A 23,506-nucleotide genomic window follows, 5' to 3' on the forward strand; every position below is an offset into this window, starting at 1 on the left:
TGTGCAAATGAAATCGTGAGGGCAGTGAGGCGAGTCAGTCACAGGGCACTTTAAGAGGACAATGATTGGATTTGTAACTCCTCTTACAGTTATCTGTTTATGGATGTGAGGACCGTACGTTCAAACCTCATTAAATCATGATATTACACTAATTCTCTCTTTCATACTTTATCGGTATGTTATCAACTTAAAACAAGGGTGAGTCAGCAGCTAATGTGGTATCTTTATGGTTGTGCGTGTGATAGGGGAGGAGGGGGCTATAAGGGGGTGCAGTGGGTTGGACACCGGGTCCTGCTCTCCAGTGGGTCTGGGGTTTGAGTCCCGCTTGGGGTACCTTGCGATGGACTGGCGTCCCGTCCTGGGTGTCTCCCCTCCCCCTCCGGCCTTGCGCTGTGTTGCCAGGTTAGGCTTCAGCTCCCCGCGACCCCGAATGGGGGATACGGTTCAGACAATGTGTGTGGGGCTATAAGAGACACGTTTGCTGGAGGTGGGCATCATCTGATCTCCCATCCTTTAGCTCTTTCAGTGGCATGAATGATTTTAGAAGACTGCTCTGCCTTTGTAAATGAAGGGATTGCGTACGTTGGGGGACTCTTTACCTGGACCAGGTACGTGTCACGTAGTAATGGACTGTAAAACCCTTCAGCTCTTTTCTTTGAAAACATTCTTATTTCAGTTTTAGCTCTTCCCCATTACACAATGCTTATGCACCCCCGAGTATGACGCCACTTCAAGCACAGGAACACTTGACACAGGTACACATCGCCACTGCTGCATGCTTTCAGCCACCTGCTCCACTTCTCTTTACAGGCTGAAGGCATCATCTTTATTTATTTATTTATTTATTTATTTATTTATTTATTTATTTATTTTTTTAAACTGATACTTTTCTCTGAAGAATTGTACAGTGTTTGCAATAGTTTACCCATTTATATGGCTGTTTTTTTATTTTTTATTTTTTAAACGTCAATTTTTAAGTTAGGTCCCTTGCTCTAAGGTACTACCCCAGGAGGCAGGAATCAAGTTTGGGTCCTTCGAGTGTAATACGGCAACTCCAATCACTACACCCCCTGCTGCCCTGTGTCTTCAGCAGCATCATGTGCTTGGAGGACAGTGCTGTTTGACCAACTGCGCTACAGCCCTCTAGACGTTCCCGTCTGACCCTCGGCGTTACTGTGAGCAATGACGTGGAAAGCACCCGTTTATCTGAGCCACTCGGCAGAACACGGGCTGTTTTGTGTTCGCCGAGCGCCCTTCCCACCGCTGGCTGCCGTGACACGGTACGGTTCTGAAGAGGACGGCACTCAAACCTGGGCTGGGCATATTGGGGAGGCTCGGAGTTCATTTTTCATAGAGAGAATGGAAAATAAGTGCTGTGGCTCTCGTGCAGTGTCTGACAACCAGTACATTTATAGCAGTTTAAAAAAAAAAAAAAAAGTGTAAATTCGTTAGCGGTTTCCTTCATCCACTGTGACATGTAATTTACCCAGCTTTATCTCTGGATAATAATTGTAAGGTGTGTACATTACGATGAATGAAAGAACCGGCATGTAGAAATGTGAAGTCGATGTAATGAATGTCATTTGACGTTAACAAGCCAGCGCAAAGTTTCAACTAATGGGAGTTTTGTTCATTTATATGTTAGCAAATCCCTAGAATGATTTGCATAAAATCCCTTTTCACCCATTCCAGTCCTTCAGTACAGCTGATGGAAATGGTGTTGGGCTCAAAAGAAAATTATTTGCTGTCACTTCTTGACCTTTATAGCTGTGGAATTTGCTCATTCGGAGTGCTTGTTAACATATGTAAATGCAGCCTCAATGGGCTCCAGGGAAAAGGACAGTTTAACAAGGATTGCACTGGATTGCTGGGCTGCCCTTCTTTCATGGCTCTTTGGCCTAAAAGTGGTTCCCAAACCTTTTTGATGAAAACAGTCTTGGTGGCCTGGTGACTCTCCTGGTACATGCTATCTTAATAGCCAATCCTTTCAAAGAGTTTTTAATGGGATGAAACAAAAAAAAAAAAAAAAAACTATTGAAATTTGACTTTTTGACACACAGATTCCCGCTTTATTTTGTCGGTAAGCTCCTACATTCATTCAAGGTACACAGGACAAGATGTTACTGGGTGGGAGTGCTAGCCACATGCCCAATCCTGCTCCTTTTATACCCAGGGTTCTACCTGTAGAAGAAGAGATCAAGAGAAGAATATAGGGTCGGATTGGGCAAGTACTCCAAAAGCCGATGAGTAACATAACCAGGCAGGGACTGAGATGAACCCCCAAGGCAAGAGGAGGAAGTGCCAGTCGAACAGCACCCGGCAAAATGACATTGAGACGTCCGCAATCAAATTAGGCTCCATGTGGCACAAAATACAGATAATACCATGGCATAGAAATCTCCGGCACACTATTGTTGGTGGCCGTGGTGATGGGCAAAACAATTAACTCTGTGCATCCTATATTATCCGCAACTCTTTTATTTTAATTACTGTTTCAGTAATCTCATATTGTGTCAGTGACGTAATCCCTTTATAGAACTAAAACTTTTTTTGAGATAGTCCAGTCCACTGTGGAATACCCTCGAGACCCTGATTTGAGTCATAACCTTGGTTCTGGGAACCACTGGCCTAAGGTAACATGGAAAGGGCACAATGACACTGAAACGTATCCTCTATAATGGACATCCAGAGCCTCCAAGCAAAGATGTGTACTTTAATGTATCTACTGTTTAGATCAGACAGTGTCGTCTTGTAGGACGTGTTTCTGCTCCTGTGTTCATTGCTTTCGTATCCCGCACCGAACAGGGAGAGCTGGGCCTTTTGTGAAAAGACCGCATGTTCTCAGCATGGTGGAGCTCGGAGACGTGGTTGAGAGCAAGGTCACCGTGGAAGTATGTCCTGCTGAGAGGGAAGCCAGTCTGTGTTATCTCCTCACATTTTTCATACTCTTTTGTATTGCAGAAGCACAACCCTCTGTGTCAGTGCTATGTTATGAACAAGGTGTAATCTTCAGTCTACAGCTCACTTCCTACTCAAATTGCCCAAAACCTGATAAGGAGATCCACAGTTCTCCACAAAAGAAAAAGCCCCAGCGCGGGACTTCCAATATTTCAAATATAGACACCGGGTATACTTTGAGCTACATTTCAGATGGATGAGAAGAGGGGAAAGAGTCTCCCAGTGCTCAAAGAGATATGGAAAACATAGAGTGAAATTACCATAGCAGCGTGGCAGGGGGTGGGTGTGCTGCTGGGAGACTGGGAGCAGAGATTTGATGGCAAGGAGCTGCCTGTCTGCATCACAGCAATGGGAGGAAATGGGTCACCTGAATTGTTCAACTCGGCCCACTCGCACCAGGTGGTCCCAACAACTGTGACTGGGCGTTGCCTCTTATTATGATCTCATGCTCATTGTATAACCTTCAGCTCTGAAAATGAAGCGCTGTGTGGATGCCTTTTTCTCTTTATGCCCTGTAGTAGGAGGACGCTTAATTGTTTATTTTTTCATGGTGACTTACAGGGCTTACGGGAGACTTGTGCTATGAAACACATTTTCAGAGCTAAATTTCTGGCACAGCTGGTCAAGCAAAGGCACTTTGCCAGGGGGAGTCTTACATTGTTGTTTTGTGGCCTTCCACTTTGGTCCAGAGGCTCAACCTCTGTGTGACATCAGCATGTCCTGGGATAAAGCAGAGAAATTGAGTCATCCTAGTGTGGAGCGATGGGATGGTTCCTAAGGGTAAAACAGACCCGGTCATCTTCTGTGTACTTCCCCAGGTGATGTAAGAGCTGTGTGTCATAACCTTTTCGTATAATTAAAATGTTTCTGTAAGCCACAGATATTGACCTGTGGTTTACAGAAGCAGAAGTTAATGAAAAATAAGACATGCTGCACTAAAGCTTTAGTCATCATAACATGAAGGCTCTTATTTTTGTATTTTATGTACACCTGTTTCTTAAATGTGATTAGATTTTTCTCTTGACATTGTGTTTGCTGGGTATGAAAAACAGGAGCGGCGTAGCAGACCCTCGGTAGCGAAGGCAACGTTTGCAGCACTTTCGGGACCTCAGCTGGTTATCATCATAAAAATCAGTGCACACCACTCTATGAGGCTGAGGGTCCCTCAGCACATCACCTTCCTTCTGAGGTGGCTCACAAGAACAGTCCTCCTGAGGCCCCCCCCTTGGCCTTCTGCCTTGCCCACCTCTCTATAGCCACACTAAATGCAAAAATTCAGATTAAAAAGTAAATAAATAAATAAAACTTGAAGTGGAGTGAGAATGTCAGTGTCGGTATCAGTCTCATTTCCAGGCAGCCAATGTCTTAAAAAGGATTTAGTCACAGTCTGCTGTGGACTCTTGTGGAGTATCGCTGGGCAGGAACATTCAGCCAAGGCTTGTATCATTATGTTCATCACCGCTATAGTCGTCATGTTGAGCTCATAACCTCTTTAGCCACAGCACAGGGTACAGACTGTCAGTAAACGCAACATAGGGTTCACAGCACATGGTACAGAATATCATTGGGTTTAGATCCTCTATCAGATCCTTCCGTAGCCAACCATAGACTTCAGAACCTTTTGTAGTCGCAGCCAGAGGTGTGTAGTAATTAGTTCCTTTTACTCTGTTACTTGTACTCACGTACATTTTTTGAAGAAACTAAAGATGTACTTTGACTCTTACATTTAATACCCTCTCTTCATTACTTCTTTACTGTAGTTAGCAATAATGTAGTTTTCATTTGATGTGAAAAATCCAAAGAGAATTTTTTCTCCTTAGATCTAATCGAGTCAGCGTTAGGGTGAACCGCAAGCTATTGGCGGCTGTCAGTCACATTCATGGTGAACCATTAAAACTATGACCTCTGTCATCTGACTTGTTGATTTGATTGGCCGAGTTGGCTAGAAGTGGGGCCAATCAGATTTTAGCGTTGACCAATCGGAGCTCGACTTGAGTTTCGTCTCACCTTGATTGACAGCCGGTTTATTGCTTCCGAAGAAGAAAACTCGGGAAAAGAAATGAGTTTCAATATGTCACCCTGAACAAAGGGGGCAGTTAAATCATGGTTAATGATAATACCTATCAGGCTGTGGTCTTTTAGTGTTTTTAATTTGTGTAACGGATAATATATAATTTTTATTTCCACTGTGCATTTAATTCATAGAAGAACCAATCTTGCATTTTGATGATGTTAAAATTGTTGTTAGTTCATTAAATTAAAAAGGTTCTAATCAAAATAACTTCATTGCTTGAGTAGTTCCCCCCCCCCAGTGTTTGGCTACTTTCCCTGCTTCTGGTTACTGGATTCAGATCCTGTGTACTTTCCATCCGCCTTCCACCACCTTTCACCACCTTCTTCCACACCAAACGGCCATCTGCAGCAATCCACACAGACTCTTTTCCAATTTCTCATCCTTACTCTGCCCTTCTCCTCCTAATGCCTCTCCTCTGACAATTTTGTAATGATGGAAAAGTCCATATGCAGCTGATTGTGTAATGTATACTGGTTCATATGGTGGTATGTGACAAATTTACTGTAAAGAATCTCATGTCTGCTTCTCCTTCTGTTGGTGTAACGTACTTTTTGTGTCATTCTCTGTGGTACGCTGCTTTGGAGAAAAGCGACTGCTAAATGGGGCGGCATGGTGGCACAGCGAGTAGCGCTGCTGTCTCTCAGCGCCTGGGTGGTGCGAGAAGACATGGGTTTGATCCCCCTCAGTCCGTGTGGTGTTTGAATGTTCCCCGTGTCTGCATGGGTTTCCTCTGGGTGCTCTGGTTTCCTCTCACAGTCCAAAGACATGCTGTTCAGGTTTCCCCCATAGTGTGTGTGTTCCACTGATGTATGGATGAGTGACCGAGTGTAAGTAGTGTATCTAGCAGTGTTAAGTCACCTTGGTGAATAAGGTGTGTGGGCTGATAAAACTACATAGAGTTCATTGGAAGTCGCTTTGGAGAAAAGTGTCTGCTAAATAAATAAATGTAAATGTGGTGACAGCATAGGGTTCAGAGTCTTGTCACAGCACAGGGTATGGAATTTCTGTTTACAGCACTGAATTCAGATCGTCTTTATTCACAGCATTGGGCTCAACTTCTGTAGTCAGTAGCTGAAGGTTCAGAACCTCTTGTACACTTGAACAGTCCAAGAGCTTTGTTTTTGTCATTGTGTGGGGGTTCAAGACAAGGGATGGGCAGGATGTGTGACCATGGCCACAGATTTGTGTTTTCCAAGGTCCAGCAGGTAGAGCGCTAGAGTTGCTGCTCCGATCATCCAGTAATACTTTCATGTCAGAACCAGTTTCGCTCTCCATCTACTTTCCTGGTGACAGAAAAGGACGCAGGTGATGTCTAAACCCTCGGCAAGTCTAGCTTTGTGATGGTTTTGTTATGTTGGTGCCGTCATCTTATTCTTTCACTCTGCCATTTAGGCAGCCCAGTGTTCATCAGTGTTAAACTGCCAGCAATTAGTCCAAATCAAATTAGTGTGTCTGCTCATCTGCTCATTACTGGAGATCTGATCAACGGCAGCGTGGTACCCGCTTCATTCACACATCGATTTACAGCGAAAATCCAAGGAATTACAAAAATGAGACCGAAACAGATATCTTTTCTAAACATTTGGCTTGCCAAATTCTTGGTCTCGAACATATATGTTACTGTTGCGTAGCTCTTCAGTGTCTTCATCAGTTTGTGTTCTGTTACAACATGACTTCAACATTACTGAACTGATTTATGCATATGGTTTCTTGTAGGAGTTTGCATGTTCTCCCTGTGTCTGCGTGGATTTCCTCCTCGTGCTCTGGTTTCCTCCCACAGTCCCAGGACATGGTGTTCAGGTCCCCCATAGTGTGTGAGTGACAGAGAGAGTGTGTGTGTGTTCCACTGATGTATGGATGAATGACCCAGTGTAAGTAGTGTATCTAGCAGTGTAAGTCACCTTGGTGAATAAGGTTAAAGTTTAAGTTGTTTTATTGTCATTCCCCTATATAGCTTGTATACGGTGGAATGAAATGTCGTTTCTCCGAAGACCGTGGTGCAACACAGAGCAGAGTACAAGACAGTAAGTAAATACACAGGACAGGACGTGGACGTGGACATGGGCTGTGAACTATAGGCAGTTTGTAGGTGTATGGAGTCATGCTGGGTTAGTTGTTCTGCTGTGCCATGTGAGCGTTGGGAGGCAGCAGGGTGTTGAGTAATCCTACTCCTTCAGGGAAGAAACTGTTGCGGCATCTGCTGGTGGTGGCATGGATGCTCCTGTACCTTCTGCCAGGTGGCAACAGGGTGAAGGCTCCATGAGAGGGGTGAGAAGGGTCGTCCACAATGCTTGTAGCTTACCAGATGCAGCGGTTTTTGTATGAGTTGCCGATGGTGGGTAGAGGGACTCCAATGATCTTTTCAGCTGTTTCTACAACTCACTATTGGGTCTTGTGGTCAGAGACTGCAGTTCCCGTACTACACTGTGAGATGGTGTGTGGGCTGATAATGCTACGTACATAGAGTTCATTGGAAGTAGCTTTGGAGAAAAGCGTCTGCTAAATAAATCAGTGTAATGTAAATTTCAGTTGTATAGGCGTATAGTCATATAGTGTTCCCTACCAGGTGAAAAGGTCACTATTTTTAGTTGTTTTAATCCATCGTTTACAGTTACACATATTGCACTGAAATGTTTTTTATTTCTCTCTATGATACACAACACAGAAGGATTAGTAAGGAACAAGTGCTGGTAAGGGTCTGATCTGGCAGTATTGATGATCAGTGTTCCTTGCTGTCAATTCTGATGTGCTTTTTACACGTAAACAAATACACAGCATTTTTTTTGTGTTTGACTCATGATCCAAGGCTCAACGTGGTTTAACTGAGAGCAGGTGCCCAGCTGCTCTGTAGTGGATCGTTGGCGGGTTTTATCTGAGCATTAAATCGACGTGGTCCCCGCTGCCAGATTGCATCTTTGAACATGCCGATTATGAAGACTGACGTCGTCCCGGTCCCCCGTCACTGGGTTTTTCTTCCTTATCCGCTAGACGGGACCCATTGATCAATGCATGGCATGAAGGTCTGATACGGTATGTAGTCACCTTTCATCTTCACAGCTAATTCGACAAGTCACATGAACCAGGAAAAGTTCACACAGAATTAATTAGTCTCGGTGTCACCCTCTCTTCAGCTTCCTACCTGAGAAAATCTGTATTTCTCTAAAACGTTTTTTCCTCTGTGTCTGTGGCCATTGCTGAAATGCCTAGTGCTCTTTATTCATTGTTGGTTCAGATGGATGGGAAATGGAAATGAAGTAACAAGTATTACCATGCCTTCAAAGATCCTAAAAAAGTTGTTGCCGTTTTCATGCTTATTGTCAAAGGTCATCTTTACAATGGAATCAATATTCTTGTTTTTCAGAAAAGCTAAAATTTCACTGTTTGTCAAAGAGAAATGCATAATTTGTGAAGCCTTTATGGAGATCCTTGTTAATTTTTTTTTTCCTTCATTTTTGAGTCAAGGGAATGTTTAATAAAAGCAAACTTTAATATATATTTATTTAACTAATGCTTTCCTGCAAAGCCACTTACAATGTTTACTTAATTTTAGAGCTACAATTAATCATCAATTTATGAAACAGTATTTAATTAGTGGAACAGTTCAGCAGTGGGTATCTTGCTCAAGGGTCCTACAGTAGCGTTTGCGGTTTAAACCTGCGACTTATCACTCCATAACTAAAGGCTCTAGCCACTACACCACCTTCTGCCACAGGGGATATGAATATGGCCTGTCAACAAAGCCAGAAAACAGTTTAAAATTTCAGTTAAAAACATTCAGAACCAAAGAATGACCATTACATCGTGATTTTGCAGTTCATCTTTGCTGGAGAGTAGCGCTGGTTGAGTCTGCTTCTTTATTCTCATGCAGTATTTCATCTTTACTCTCTTAGCTCACCTGGTGGGTCTTGTTACACAAGAACTGCTTTGCCCCCATTTATCCCTTTAGCGGAAACGTCACAAAGAAGGAACTCGCTCTTTAGTGAGCGGAGGTCCGCCGCCATGTGTTACTTTCGACAGCCTCAGGGATTTCAGCCAGCGAGTGATTCGGAAGAGTGCCGAAGCTGAAATTTGATTGTATACTGAAAGAAAGAGCTGTTGACACAGGACCATGGAGAACATGATGGAGGGAAGAAGTGTGAAGACTCCTCCGAAATGTTGTCTCCTTTTCAATATAAGACTGCAGTCCAGACAAGTTTGCAGTGGGGATTGAGGCAGAAACCGTTAGGTGGAACCAGCCAAGGTTTTGTAAACCACCTTTGCTCTGTAGCCACTTTTTCCTCTTCTCTGTTTTGCCGTTTGTGTTGCTTTGCAAATGTATTATGATCATATTTGATCATTAATTGGATTGTCGTGGCACACAGTGTCCATCTCTGCTTGGTGTTTTTCCCTCTTTTGTTCTATGGAGGTGATGCACTGAGACAACCTTTCGCCTTATTTAGGAAGCTGTCAGGGGCTGGACAAACATCTCTGAAAGCCAACTACTGTTTTAATGTACCACTGGAAAGTATGAAAAATCCTCCCTGCTGTTTCCCCTTGTTTCCTCACTCGATATACAGCTTTGGTCTCCTGCCCATTGCTCCTGCACAATCTAGCAACTTGGTTCCCCCCCGTTTCCCCCCCGCCCATTTCCTCATTTTATTTCCATGCGTTTCCCCACCTTCTCCCCCACTCTGACCTATAATTTTTTTTTTTTTTAAATGTAATTAGCCCACAGCAGCAACACTGGGTCCCGGCAACATAGAAACAGGGACACAGATGAAGAATTCATACACAGATATAGAGCAAGAATTGCAAAAGAAAAAACAATGGCAACGTTTCAAAAGTGTGATCAAGTATAATTGTCTAAGAAGACTACTGTTAAGACTATTAACTTCTGAAAATGATCACTTGGGTCATTCTTATACTGTTTTTACACACATAGGCCATAACAATAAAATAATACAGCAGAATCTGACCAAGAATTCCCATAATTCCTGCAAGCACTCAATTTCTTGTTCCGCACGCTGCCACGGCAACGGGATGCCAGGGTAGAAAAATTAAACGAAGTGACGCTGCAATAGGGACTTTGCCAGATGGCCCCTAAATCTACGCTGTCCCATTCCAGTGAGAGTGCATCTGGACACGGGAGAACCTGTTTCCTGCGACCGCAATCCTATACTCGTTCTGGGCGGCAAAGTTTGTACCACTCGGTGCCGCTCAACCCAAGGACAAGGACCGGGTTTGCAGAAGGTTGCTGGGTTGGGAACAGCCTGCACATCATGTTCTCTTCTCCTCTGCCGTTTCTCCACTCATCAACTCAAACCCCAATGGGCTGTGGTTCCCATCAGGCTATGGTTATATAGCTGTTTGTCTGTTTACCCCAGTACCTTGTAACAGCCAGGTCACCGCGCACATCATGTGTGCATCACTGTCTCCCTACCCTGCCCCACTCCCCGTATGTGTCTGCCGCTCTTTCAAGGAGTAGGCCACCTTTTCCCCACCACACCTTCAGACCCTACATGTTGGCTCACATGAGAAGACTTGCTGTAAGCACACAGGCAGTGGAAGATCCCGCCTCTGATCCATTGCATGCAGGCGCCACAGGGGAGCATGCAGCACAGTGTGTGTTTGTGCGTGCATGCATGCGTGCATGTGTATGGAAGAGACTGTCTGGTGATGATTGCTCTGCAGAGTCACGTGATCCCTGTCTCATGGTGACGGAAGGTACTGAAATTGCTCTTCTGCGGTTTCCTTTCCACAGAAACGAAGGCAGATCTGGAACAGCTGATGACCGACATCAAGAAGCTGGCCAATAAAGTCCGCTCCAAGTTAAAGAGTACGTTATCCCCATAAACTGTATTAAAATTTGTGCTTCGCCGTGTTTTCTCCCTTGCTGCGGGTCTCCATAAACCACCAATTGGCTCAGTTTACACACAAAGACTTTGAAATTAAAAGGACTTTGTGCCGTTCTTCACGTCAGGAGTTGGACGCCATGAATTATAATCGTATACTTCACATTAAAACCCCTTAACGGGCCCTGGCGGATGCAGCCGTATCAGGCAGCGGGAGACGGAGAATAAGCGATTGGTCATGCCTGAAGATGTCAGGGAAAAGCAAACAGTGTGACTGAGAGTTTTACGGACAAACAATTCATTGCCAAGTAACGGCAGCACGTCGGCAACATGGCTGCGTTTTTATGAGACAAGACCAGATTACCGCTTCTTTTTTAGCCATGACTGACAGTTGGTTGCGGCGCAGTTAACCAAGTGGCTCGTCTGCCTGCGGCGGACACAATACGGCGTCTTCGCTTTCCTCACGGGCACACGAGACCCCAAAGGGCAGCGTAGCGTTGTCGTGGAGACCGGGTCTCTCGCTATCCTGCCGGCAAAGCGTCTGGATCACCGCGATACGTTCGTAGCGCAGCGCCCCGCGCACTTCCGTCACCGCGCCCTCACCTCATTTGGCGTACACGCGGTGCATTCAGAGGATTTGGTTCCTTCATTCATGCTAATCGTCTCAGGCTGTGGTCCCTTCTTGAGGTGTGTGAGGAGTTTGATCACCGTCCCTTAAATCCAGACCTACTGCAGCTTTAAAATTGTTTTACTTTTTTTAAAAATTTTTATTTTTATTAATTTACATTCATATTGCCTGGGGGAGCAGATTACATAGCTCATAGAGCTACCACCTTTCTCTGAAAGGTCCGGTGTTTGAGCCGCCACGTCCTGCTGTAGTTCCTTCGATCAAGGTTCTTGATCAGCTGTATAAATGGGCAGCTCTTTCTCAGCAGCCAAACATTATAAACAGGTTTGGAGAAAGGTGTCGGATAATTAATTTTAAGCAGCGTCTATGTGATCGCGGATATGTATTTTCCCTCAGAATTTCAGTATGAAATGCCCTTTAGAGGCGTTTGCAGTTTAATCTGTCATTTTAGCGCCGTAGCTACCCAGACCCAGAGAAGTGACAACAAACATGGCTGCCACGACCTTGAATTTAGCAGAAGAAAACATCGATTGAGGCGGCAGGGTTCACTCACACATACGCTATGCGCGATGGTGAAACCGCGCACCGCTAGCAGATCGTCATCGGTGGTCACCTCCTCTGTTATCGGTGCATTTTCCTTTTCCCGTGTCTCCTGTCTTTTAGCGGCCATTTGTAGAACTGCATTCATTTCAGAGGCAGCGAAAAACATTAGAACCTGCACTGCTTGGAGTCCGTGCCGAGTTTATTAAATCGAGTCTACTTTAGGCGATGTTCACCGTGCTCTAAATTTGACAACGGTTCCAGGCCTAGTTTGGACCAGCAACGGATGCGGTGCGTCGCGGCCGAGGGATGACCCTGTGAACTCTGCCATCACCAGCGCAATCATGGACGTGCATGTCATGGGGAAGCTTGTGGCAGAACCATCTGGCCATGGGCAACAGATGGGGGGTGACCTTCAGAAAGCACAAGGCAGGAGGTGAAGAAAGCCTGGGAGATGGTCACGGCCACCTTTTTTCCAGCCGCTGGAGAGCCTGAGAACAGTTGGCTCAGAGTTTTCACGGAAATGCTGCACAGCTTCTAATAAGAATCAATCATCTACTGAAGAAGTTCATTGCTTTGGTCTTCAAGGAACGCCTTCACCGAGTTTCAATCGTATTCTGGCAACAGTCCCCTCTAAAAAAAATTCAAATGCCTCCAGGTGGTGTGTGTTTTATTTCTCGTGTGTATGTTTTTTAATGAACTCGATACAGACCTGCAGTTATGAAGTTCCACTGCAATTAGTTTAAGGGGGCCAAGCGTTTGATTATGCGGTGCGTTCCGTGATTTTAACGCGGAGGGAAGTCCTTGCTTGTGAAGGACGAGAGCTGCTCAAAGCAAGATGTCAGGGAATGTAAACGCACTGAAAGCAGTTGATACATACTGGCAAAAGATTTGAATCTCATTTAAAAAGAAAAATATTTAAAAATCTCCCTGTATCTCATTGAAATGGTATAAGGAGTTTAATATATTAAGATTGTTTCTCAGATATATGTTTTGCTTCGGAGGGGGGCGTGGGGGCGCAGTGGGTTGGACCGAGTCCTGCTCTCTGGTGGATCTGGGGTTCGAGTCCCGCTTGGGGTGCCTTGCTATGGACTGACGTCCCGTCCTGGGTGTGTCCCCTCCCCCTCCAGCCTTACGCCCTGTGTTTCTGGGTTCAGCTCCGGTTTGCCGCAACCCTGTGTGGGACAAGCGGTTTCGGACAGTGTGTGTGTGTGTGTGTGTGTTTTGCTTCATCCATTGTTTTTGTTCATAGATCTTTACTGTTACACGTGTTGCATGTCCTGGAGGTACTGCTGACTGCGTGTTGAAGATAACCACTAGTACCCAGTAGGGACAGCTGGTAGTGTAGTAGTTAGAGCTGCTGCCTTTGGACCGAAAGGTCACAGGTTTGAATCTGACCTCCAGCTGTGCTACCTTTGAGCACGGTACTTTCCGTAAATTGCTCCAGTAAAATTACCCAGCTGTATACATGGGTACATAATTGTCCGTACCTTAGTAGTCTAAGTAGTGTTGGAGAAAAGTGTCAGCTGAATGAATAAGTGTAGGAGTACTTACCAGCTGAAGGTTTGACTGCGCTTTGGTCAAAGCCATAATGTTGAACATTTTGGGGCTCATCAATGAAGGCTGAGATGCTGAAGCAGGCAACACTCGCTAACTGAAACTGTTAAAGCTAGGAGTGCTCACCACCTGAGGCTATGAGCACAAACTGGTCAAAGGAGAGATGCTGAAGCCTTCACCACTGGGACATTTTTATTGCAGTTCGCTGACAGTACACCCAACCCATGATTGCATATTTTTCTGAACAGTTTTCTTCAGTTTGTTCCTGGTACATAATTTAAAGAAGAAATAATTTAATTTTTTATGCAGTTGATTTTTTTTTTTTTTTTATTTGGAAAAATCACACATCAGCTCACCCTGCACCATTGATGTCTTTTCTTTATCTGCAAACCCAAAAGTTCATTATGGCAATCAGGTCTGCTCATTTTACCCAGCTTATCAATAGAAGGAGAAGGAAGGAAAGTTGCGATAGTTTGCAAGGTGAAACTGATTTTTTCAGTATACATTTGGAAAAGAAAGACTTTCTTGTTTCACTATATTTTATATTTAACCTCCTTTTCCTTCTACCTGATGAAAATTTGAAGGTTTTTTAAATTTTTTAATACTTTAAAAAGTTTTAGTAAATACTTCAACAGCTAGTGAGGTAAAGGTCCACACCAGTATTGCTGTTCATTCATATCCAGCAAGTCTGCTAGTTTTTATGTAATCTGAAAGGACTTTCAGTTAATACTGCGCCGTGCACATGGGTGGTGCAGTCAGGTGCTGATGGTGATGGTCATGACTGATGATGGACACCCCTCTCTCTAATACCTTCACACACAAGAGCATCAGACAGCCCTGATTGACTGACCTTGTCCTCCGTCCCCCATAGGCATTGAGCATTCCATTGAGCACGAAGAGGGTCTCAACAGGTCGTCGGCAGATCTGAGGATACGCAAGACTCAGGTAAGGTGGGGAGGTGTGAACAAAAGCATCACATACTGCCCATAGCATGTGTCCCCATCACACTACTGAGAGCATTGCTGGGATACTAATGTCACTGGTGTCTGTCTGTGCTGCCTTAGCACAAAATACTGTTCAGCACATACCTTACAGGCTGAATATTTTAAAATATTCCAAGCATTGGACAGTAGCTAGTATTAATGATGTTTACACATCAGCTTTTTTTTGATACATCAGTATTTTTTTCTTGTAAATCCAAAATAAGTGCTTTAAAATTGGCTTTCGAGATTTAGTGAATTAAATCTTCTTGACGATAAGTTTGCGTTTCTAGTATCTGCATCTTAATGGATACAGAGGCATAACTAAAACTGCCCACCGAGTCATTCCCTCTCTCCACCCACCTCCCAGCATTCAACTCTGTCCCGTAAGTTTGTGGAGGTGATGACGGAGTACAACGCCACCCAGTCGGACTACCGAGAGCGGTGCAAGGGGCGTATCCAGCGACAGCTAGAGATCAGTAAGTATTGTGTAAAGGTGGAGGAGCTGTCAGTAAAGACAGGACAGTGGCCTCTTCCAAGCTCCCATCTTGGAGCTCACGAAGCAGGGAGTGGGTTCGAAGGTCTCCCTACCATTGTTTAATTGCAACCGCAGCAAACACACGAGCGAGCTGTCATTAACTAATGCAGGGGTGAATATTTCACATGCAAGGAAGAGCGAAATGTTTGCAGTTTTGGTTATATTTTAAAATGGCTAGATCCCATTGCGCGGAATTCATCCAACTTAATCACTGCTCTTCGCATGACATTCTGTCTTATTAGATCTAATAAACTATTATAGATATTAGGTAGGAACTAACAGATGTTTAAGTAATATATGTCTAATAATAAATATATATCTAAAATCGAAAAGTAATACTTTTCTATAATAGTTTTTTATTGCACTAAGAATGTCATTCTATCTGATCTGTGACATTTGTAGTGTAACAGTTGGAACTGATCTTTTTCAGGCAATCTGTGGTTCTTTGGAGTCTAGTGAGACACAAAAAAGCTTACAGAAATGGTTTATTACTGCTCTGCAAGATTTCACGAGGTGTTGCCTATTGGCAGCACGCACACTTGGAAAGAGCGTACGCACGTGCTGCATCGTGCTTCTTGTGCACGCCTGTACATCTCTGCTCCATCCTTCAATACAACCTATGAACTTGTTCCTAAGACAAAAAGCGTCCAAGGTCTTTAAGCCTGCCTTCCCCTGCTAGCGGAATTTTGTCGTGTTACAGCGGCGCTACAGCATGCAGTTTGCACTAATATGTGTAATAATAAAAAAGGAAAAGAATGCAAAAGATACAACGGTAGATGAAATGAAAGAAGTAATGAATAATGGAAAAACTGCATATACTAAATAGGAAATGACAGGAATAATAGAGTAAAATAGTACTCTCCATCATACCGCACAGAAATTTGGCTGCGTGCTTCAGTGGCTTTGCTCATAAGTCACTTGTTTGACAAGAGCTGCAAGTCTTTGCATTGCTGAGAAGGTTGTGTGGGTTTCTCCACAAATAGCAGGACAGAGTAGTCAGCGTAGAGCAGTGTGCTTGCGGTACACCATCAATTCTGAACAGCGTGTTCTGTAAAATGACACTATAAATACAAGCACTGGAGAAATTAAACCTGGGCTCTCACTACTGCCCAAAGGATATTTATGCATTGGCCTGCATGGCCAGAAAGCATTTCTCGCAGTCCCTCGTGGGCTGTGGTGGTCCAGCTCTCTGGCCAGGCATCACACCTCTTGGTGGGCTGGAAAATAAGCTTCAACTGGGAAGGCAACGACCCCTCCGTGACCTCCCTGTCAGCATCCGCCTATCAGGTTCACATTTACATTTAGTCATTTAGCAGGAGCTTTTCTCCAATGTAACACACCGCTCGGAGTAAACGAAAGGGCTTTTCATCAACAGATGGAAAGATATATAAACGCGTGATTCTCGAAGTACAATCTTTTAGTCCCGTACCACTATTTCGCCAGAATACATCACTTGAATAGTTGTATATAGAATTGATAGGGTGATTTTTAAATCAGTAATGCAGTAGAAGTCTACGGAGCAGACAGGAGATCGTGGGAGAATTGATTCCAAAAGGGGTGTTTTTTGAGAGCCTTCCTGAACATTGAGAGGTATTCAGCAGTGCTGAGTGAGAGAGGTAGGTCATTACGCCACCTTGGGGCCAGAACCGAGAACCTTCCTGCTTTTGATTTTGAGTTTGCAGAGCAGCCAGAGATAGAGGAGCATTGCAGTGTGGTTGATACTTGGGGAACAGAGCCATTGATGGACTTCAAGGCCATAGTGAGAGTTTTGAACTTGATGTGGAGAGCTAGAGGAAGCCAATGGAGAGAAACAAAGAGGGGAGATACACAGGAACGTTTTGGCAAGTTGAACAGGTACTATGTCTCCTTTTTCCATTCAGGCAGTCTGGTCCTAGACAGAGCGTTTAGAGAGCCCGATTCACTTCCTGCAAAGGAATTTCCTATGCAGTCTCAGACTGAATTTCCTATGCAGTGGTTTGGAAGATGAACAGCGTTAAGCTTTTCTGCTGAGCTACAGTGATCATACAAAAAAATTGACCCATCCCACTCTGCTGCAACTTACTGTGCCTCTTATACCTGAACCATCTCCTCCTGAGCTAAACAAACTGAAGGCGAACCGAAATTTGGTGGTTTTAATGTGAACATTTCATCAGGTTTGAGACCATCATTGATGGATCCACAAATATGTTTGTACCCACTTCAGTTCCAGTGAGAGTAAACTGACAAATCTCTGGGTTGTAGGAGTGCTGTCATTTGCTCGTTGTAAGGTGCTTTAGTCTTTTACAGCGTATCTGTACCATCATCGTTACTATATGGCGAGAGTTGAAAACCACAGACTGAACGGTGGACTTAATATGACACAGTGTGTGTACGGTGGTGCAACAAATAGTGATGTTGCCTCGTAGTACCTGGTCACTGCGGGAGGATGTGGGTTCAATCCCCGCTCTGTGTGGAGTTTGCATGTTCTTTTGGGTTTCCTCTGGGTACTCTGGTTTCGTCCCACGGTCCAAGCACATGTTTCAAGTGAATTGTTGGCTCTAAATTGCCTTTAATGAGAGTGTGTTACGTTGCTCTGGTGTGTGGATCAGTGTGCCTCTACAGTGCACAACCTACAGTCCACCTCGTACTTGGGTTAAAATGTGCCAACTACGTACTACAGTGTGTTTCTTGTAAGTCACTTCGGAGAAAAGTCTCTGCTAAAAGAATACCGTATTAAAGGAAACTGCTGTCCCCCCCCCCCCCCCCCCCCCCCCGCCATCACATGTAGAGCTTTTGGGTTTTTTCTCTGTGTTCATGCCCATGTCCATTGTTCCTTCACAAGAGAGTCTTGTACGTGAGCCACACTCAGTCCAGCTCTGGTCAGATCTTTTTGGGTTGATGTGGACTGTCGGGCGCTGCCTTGTCCTCAGGTCCTGGCTCTGGAGGATGGGCAAGGCTGGAGCCAGCTGGCAAACTCCCACGTGCCAGCTGCCCTACCTAGCAGTGGGCTCCAAGACCTGTGGGCCACGGACAGGGACTCGTTTCCGCCGGCCATCTGTCTCTCAGTGGGATCTCTCAGCTAAACAGGACCCCTGAGGTGTGCCGGGACCCGCCCCTTTGCACACTCTTCGTCCCCTTACTTCCCCCTTCATCCACCTGCAGTTCTGGTGAACAGAGTACCCAGTGCAAAGCATCCACAAACCGGGGAAGCATTCATTCAAAACATTTGTACAGAACCCACATCAGTGTATTCTGCTGGGTGATGTCACAATTCATCTTCTCTTGCTGGGACTAGATTGCCGCTGTATTCATATTCAGACGTTGATGTCGGCATCTCTGTAGAAGAAAGGAAGCTGTAGCAGTGTGAAAGGCAGCGTCACGTCGAATGCCTTTTTTCCCCCTCTTCTCATTAGTATTTGTCTATGGCCTGATTTGGAGGATGAGGTTTACAGATGAATGATGGGAGACACTACCTACTGGCAAGGGATGACAGCCAATAATTAGCCAGTCGTCTTCTAGAGGAGGAGGGACCTTCATGCATATGATCCTGAGAGACACACCCACTATCCCTGCCTCGGCTGCGTGCGTCTTTAACTGCTCTAGTTACCATGTTGCCACAGTTCTGTTATGGATCATACAGAACCTGCTGGTACTACAGGGTGTGTTAGCAGTAATATTCCACTGGTTGGTTAATAACAGCAATTCCACAACCTAATGAGTTTTAATGAACTTTATCAAACAGGAGCTCAAGCTCTGACATTTCCCCTTCCGCGTCTCTCTCCTTCACCGTCACCATCACCCTTTTCCGTTGCCTTGATCTCACTAGTTTGCTTAACTGACTTTTGCCGTCAGTCCCCGATGAGACTGAGGGAGGGTGGCTGCTTCCCTGGGGCTGCACACAGTGACCATGTGAGGCTCACGCCCGTGTGCACCTCTTGCCAGAGCAAGGGCACCAGCTCGGATCCCCCCCCGCTCCACGGTGGAGCTGTCGGTGGCTTCGTGGCTGCTTTTGCCTGTCAGCTGCTCTCATTTTCAAATGCATTATTGATCGTGTACAAATTGTGTTTAAGTACTAGAGCCTGAGTTCTCTTTTTTTTTTTTCTTTTTTTTTTCTTTTTTTTAAGTACTAAAGTGTATAATGCAGTGTCTTACTATTTTTTTTGTGCCTCCTGCTCTTGACATCTTTGCTATATTTTAATGTAACCTAGTCAAGGGTATAAGTCACTGCTGTCAGTCACTGTAGGGGTGCAGTTTACTTGTGAAATGCGGCAAGGTTTTGATAGAGACCTCATTCAGGTTGGAAGAGCATGTACAGGTGTATCCCTGCCCGGTTTTATGCCCTTACTTACATAATATCTGGGTTAGCCATATAATACTGAAAGGTTTGTACTGGGCTCGGTACATGAGTGCTGTGTGCTCTGAGCTCCAGCGTGATCGTTGTGTGTTTCTATAATAGCTGTCAGCTTCTGTGGTCAACCTTGTGAACCGGGCCGGAACCATGCCGCGCTCCTCTAGCACAGAGTTTGATTTGAATGGATCCTATCAGCCATCTCAGTCTAGCGATAAAGGGCAGCCTCCCGCCGGGAGCAGCGATGTGAGGGTATTGGTCAGGGCGACATCCGGCCACACCAGCAGCTGCCAGAGCTATTAGCATCCGGCTCGCAGACGCACTGCTATTCCCTTAGCATCTGTCTGTCTCGAGCCGTCTCCCCACGTCTCCATTAGCCCCTGCTCCCCCGCGCAGCCTGTCTCAGTCGTCAAACGCTTGTCGCAAATGACTACGGCCCCCCTACACACACAGCGTACACATGCACCATCCCTGATTCCAGTACTCTTACACACACACACACACACACACACACACACACACACACACACACCCCCTTCCATAGAACCTATACGTATCATCCTTACTCCATCTCTCAGCATGCAGGCAAACTCACCTGTCCCTCCCATCCCTCACCATACAGCGATCGCATATAGCAGTTTCTCGCACACATACACACCTGTCCCTTTTCCACATAGTACGCATGCTGTGTGACTCTCTTACACACACCGCTCGTCACACCTGTATATGTCCTTGTACACACGTACAGTACACATACTTGCTGCCCCTCACTGCCGCACCATCGTGCCCAGGTACATAAGCATACACACCTGCGGTTTCATACATGCACGTACCCATGCCCTACCTTAGGTCACTGATATGAAGATCTGCATAGTCATACAGTGCTACAGATATTCCTAACTTTCCCCACTTAGGCAGACCATCCTTCCTCACACCATTTCACAAACACGCACACTCTGGCAAGCACAGTTTGCAGGCAGTTGGCACGAATCCACCTCTTTGCCATCGTCCCCACAAGCAGCGTCCTTCAGTCCAACTCGAGGACGTTTGTGGGTTTGACGTCGCTGGCAGTAAGCCCCTCCCTGCACACCTGCTAGCTTCTGTGGAACAAGGAGTGCTGCCGGGTTATTGTTTTGGAGAAAAGAGTCCCCCCCCCAGCCACTCATCCTGCGAGCAGCCTTCTGCTTCTCGTTCTGCTCTCTCAAAGTACCCCCATTGCACACCGTCAGTGGCTGGATTCCAGTGTTGCCTTGTTTGGGAGACCTGGCACTACACCCAGAGGGACTGTGTTTGGAAACAGGCTTGGAAAAATTGTGCTTGGGTGCTGTGTGACAGCCTGCCACATCCGAGCATGGTTTGGATCCAGGGCGGTAATGGAGAAGGTCTTTAAGATCTTCGATGGCTGCCCTATACGTGTCCCTTCTGTAAGGCAGTAGAAAGTACACACTAGTGGCATAGAATAACCACGGTATCGAGACACACGCATTACTGAGTAAATATCAATGCAGAATTGCACTATACTGATCAAAATGCAAAGTCTGAGGATTTTTTTTTAGTGATACTCTTAGAGGTATGTATTCTAGTTGGATAGGTATCTAGGTAGATGGCATAAAATTGTACATATAATAAACACTTTAATACAAATATATTGCAGTTATTAATAAAATTCTGTGCTAGATACAGTGCTATTTCATTGTAGGCTACTATCGATCGGCTGGTTATCTTAGAACCTTGTAAGCACTGCTTTGGCTTGTATAAGCCGATCACGGTTGCTTCGGACAAAGACAGCTAAGTAGGCAATAATAGTGATAAAATAAGTCGCTATTTAAAATGGTTAAGAAATACCACAGTTCTGATATGTTAATGGATGAGAGATCATGCAAGAAATGAGAGAGAGCAAGGTACAAAGAGTATCTTGGGGTTATCAGAAGTCACCGGAAGAGAGGTCATGTAGCTCACCATCTTGCACAGCTGGACAGAAGTGCATTCAGAGGCATTGTTCACAAGTAGAAATGTACTGTATACAGACGGTCCCCGAGTTACGACGGGGTTACGTTCTGCGAAACCCATCGTAAGTGGAAAATATCGTAAGTCGAAAATGCATTTAATACAGCTAACCTACCGAACATCATAGCCTAGCATACGTACGATGACCATTAGAGGCTTACTGCCTTCATGCTGGGCAGTTACCTCCAGTTTCTCCTCAACAGTAATTTCTCTCCTCTTTTTCTTCCCACCAGGAGCAGGAGAAACAGATTGGCATTTCTGTGACGTTATGGATGCACAAAACACAACACAGATACAGGGGGAGAATCTGTATAGTGACCGCGTGACCGCTGCACATATCGCTTCCCCGGGAAAATATCAAAATTCAAAGTAGGGTTTCTACTCAACGCGTATTGCTATCGCACCATCATGAAGTTGAAAAACCGTAAGTCGGGCCATCGTAACTCGGGGGCCGTCTATGTTTGAATTTGCACTTCCTGGGGGGAAAAAGAACATAAGTCACATAAAGCTGAGACAACATAAGTTAAATAAATGTACAATGCGATAGCACTGCATACTCTTCGACTATACTCTCAACCAGTAGACCCTACTGCTTGTTACAGGGCATATTTTCTTAAGTGCAGGTTGTTACCGGAAAATGAAGCTCAGAATTTGTATTCACCAAAGCCCTCCCTGTCTATCAAATTATATGCTGTTGCTGTGAATATTCAATTAGGAAGGGTCAGATCAGGGCCCAGACACTTATAATACTTGCAATACAATTCTGTGTCATTTTGAAATGAGGGCTTGGATTCTATGCATCCTCTGAAAAACCCAGATCTGTTCTGTAGAGGTATGGGGACTGAAACCGTTTAGTAAATCTCCACTGGTGCATATCAATGCCCTTGGATATGTCTGCATTTGTTCTGTAATGTCTTTGAGAACAGGTAACGAATGTGAGCTTCTCCTCTCGAGTCACTTGTCTGAACACATTTGCTGATGCTGTTAGTTTTACGACACTTTTAAGTCTCGAGTGTCGTTCTACCTCTATTTGTTTCTATGCCGCATTGTCGTTTCCATGAATGCATTAATTGCAGTTCGTACTCTGAGGATGGGGAAAGGGCTGCAGTCCAAAGGTTGCTCCCCATTCTCTGATCTCCTGATAGTATCCCTGAATAAGCAGCTGAAATGTGACAAGGGGCTCAGTGTTCATTAACTAGGTGAGTAGGTGACAATAACTAAGTCCGTCAGTGGTCACTGGGTCGCTTTCGTCACCTCCCGGACCAATCGCACCATGTTTCATTAAGAGTTGCTCTTAGGATAAACATGACAACTCAGGTCTTTAGTGGGCAAGAGATGTCGAAGACACAGTGAATACTCAAAACAAGTCCACTGTGTGTGACAGACACACTTACGGAATGTATGCATTCAATATAGAGCATATACAATACAGTAGAGTGCTGCTTGAAAGTGTTAGAACCCCTTGTGTCCCTTAGTTTTACCACAAAATGGTTATTTAATGAGAACCAGCACTCCATTGTGGCATAATAATGTGTAATTAACAATTCCATAAATTGCTTTATAGGACATCATGCACGTAGTATTTATTTGCCTTTGTATTTTTCTGCAGGATGTGTATTGCTTTGGAGAAACACACACACACACAGTCTGAAACTGCTTGTCCCGAGTGGGGTCGCGGCGAATCGGAGCCTAACCCAGCAACACAGGGCGCAAGGATGGAGGGGGAGGGACTCACGTCCATCTCAAGGCACCCCAAGCGGGAGTCAAACCCCAGACCCCCCAGAGAACAGGACCCGGTCAACCCCCCCCCGCTTTGGCGAAAAGCATCTGCTAAATGAATACATGGAAATGTAGTATTAAAACAGAAGTAGTGCAGGTGCAGAAATTAGCGAACCCCAAGCTGCATTGGTTGAATCAAATGGGTTAATACAATCAGGTGTATATGTCATAATCACTTATTCGTTTTACAAGTTTATTTTAAGATTTAAATTTTATAAGTTTAATATTTTATACAAGAATAATGATCACCCCTATAGGGTTTGCATATTTTCAAGCACCACTGTATA

General features: G+C 44.9%; 1 protein-coding gene across 2 annotated transcripts in view; it reads left to right on the forward strand.

Moving 5' to 3' along the window:
- LOC108928205 (syntaxin-1A) overlaps positions 1-23,506 on the forward strand; it is a 79,440-nt gene that overhangs the window by 37,006 nt on the left and 18,928 nt on the right. For both annotated transcript variants that reach the window (XM_018742032.2, XM_018742031.2), the window contains exons 4-6: positions 10,773-10,847; positions 14,460-14,533; positions 14,939-15,047. In XM_018742032.2, the coding sequence (XP_018597548.1) occupies positions 10,773-10,847; positions 14,460-14,533; positions 14,939-15,047 (258 nt within the window). The remainder of the gene's footprint in view (positions 1-10,772; positions 10,848-14,459; positions 14,534-14,938; positions 15,048-23,506) is intronic.

The sequence above is a fragment of the Scleropages formosus genome, chromosome 25 (assembly GCF_900964775.1).
Source record: "Scleropages formosus chromosome 25, fSclFor1.1, whole genome shotgun sequence".
Taxonomy (NCBI): domain Eukaryota; kingdom Metazoa; phylum Chordata; class Actinopteri; order Osteoglossiformes; family Osteoglossidae; genus Scleropages; species Scleropages formosus.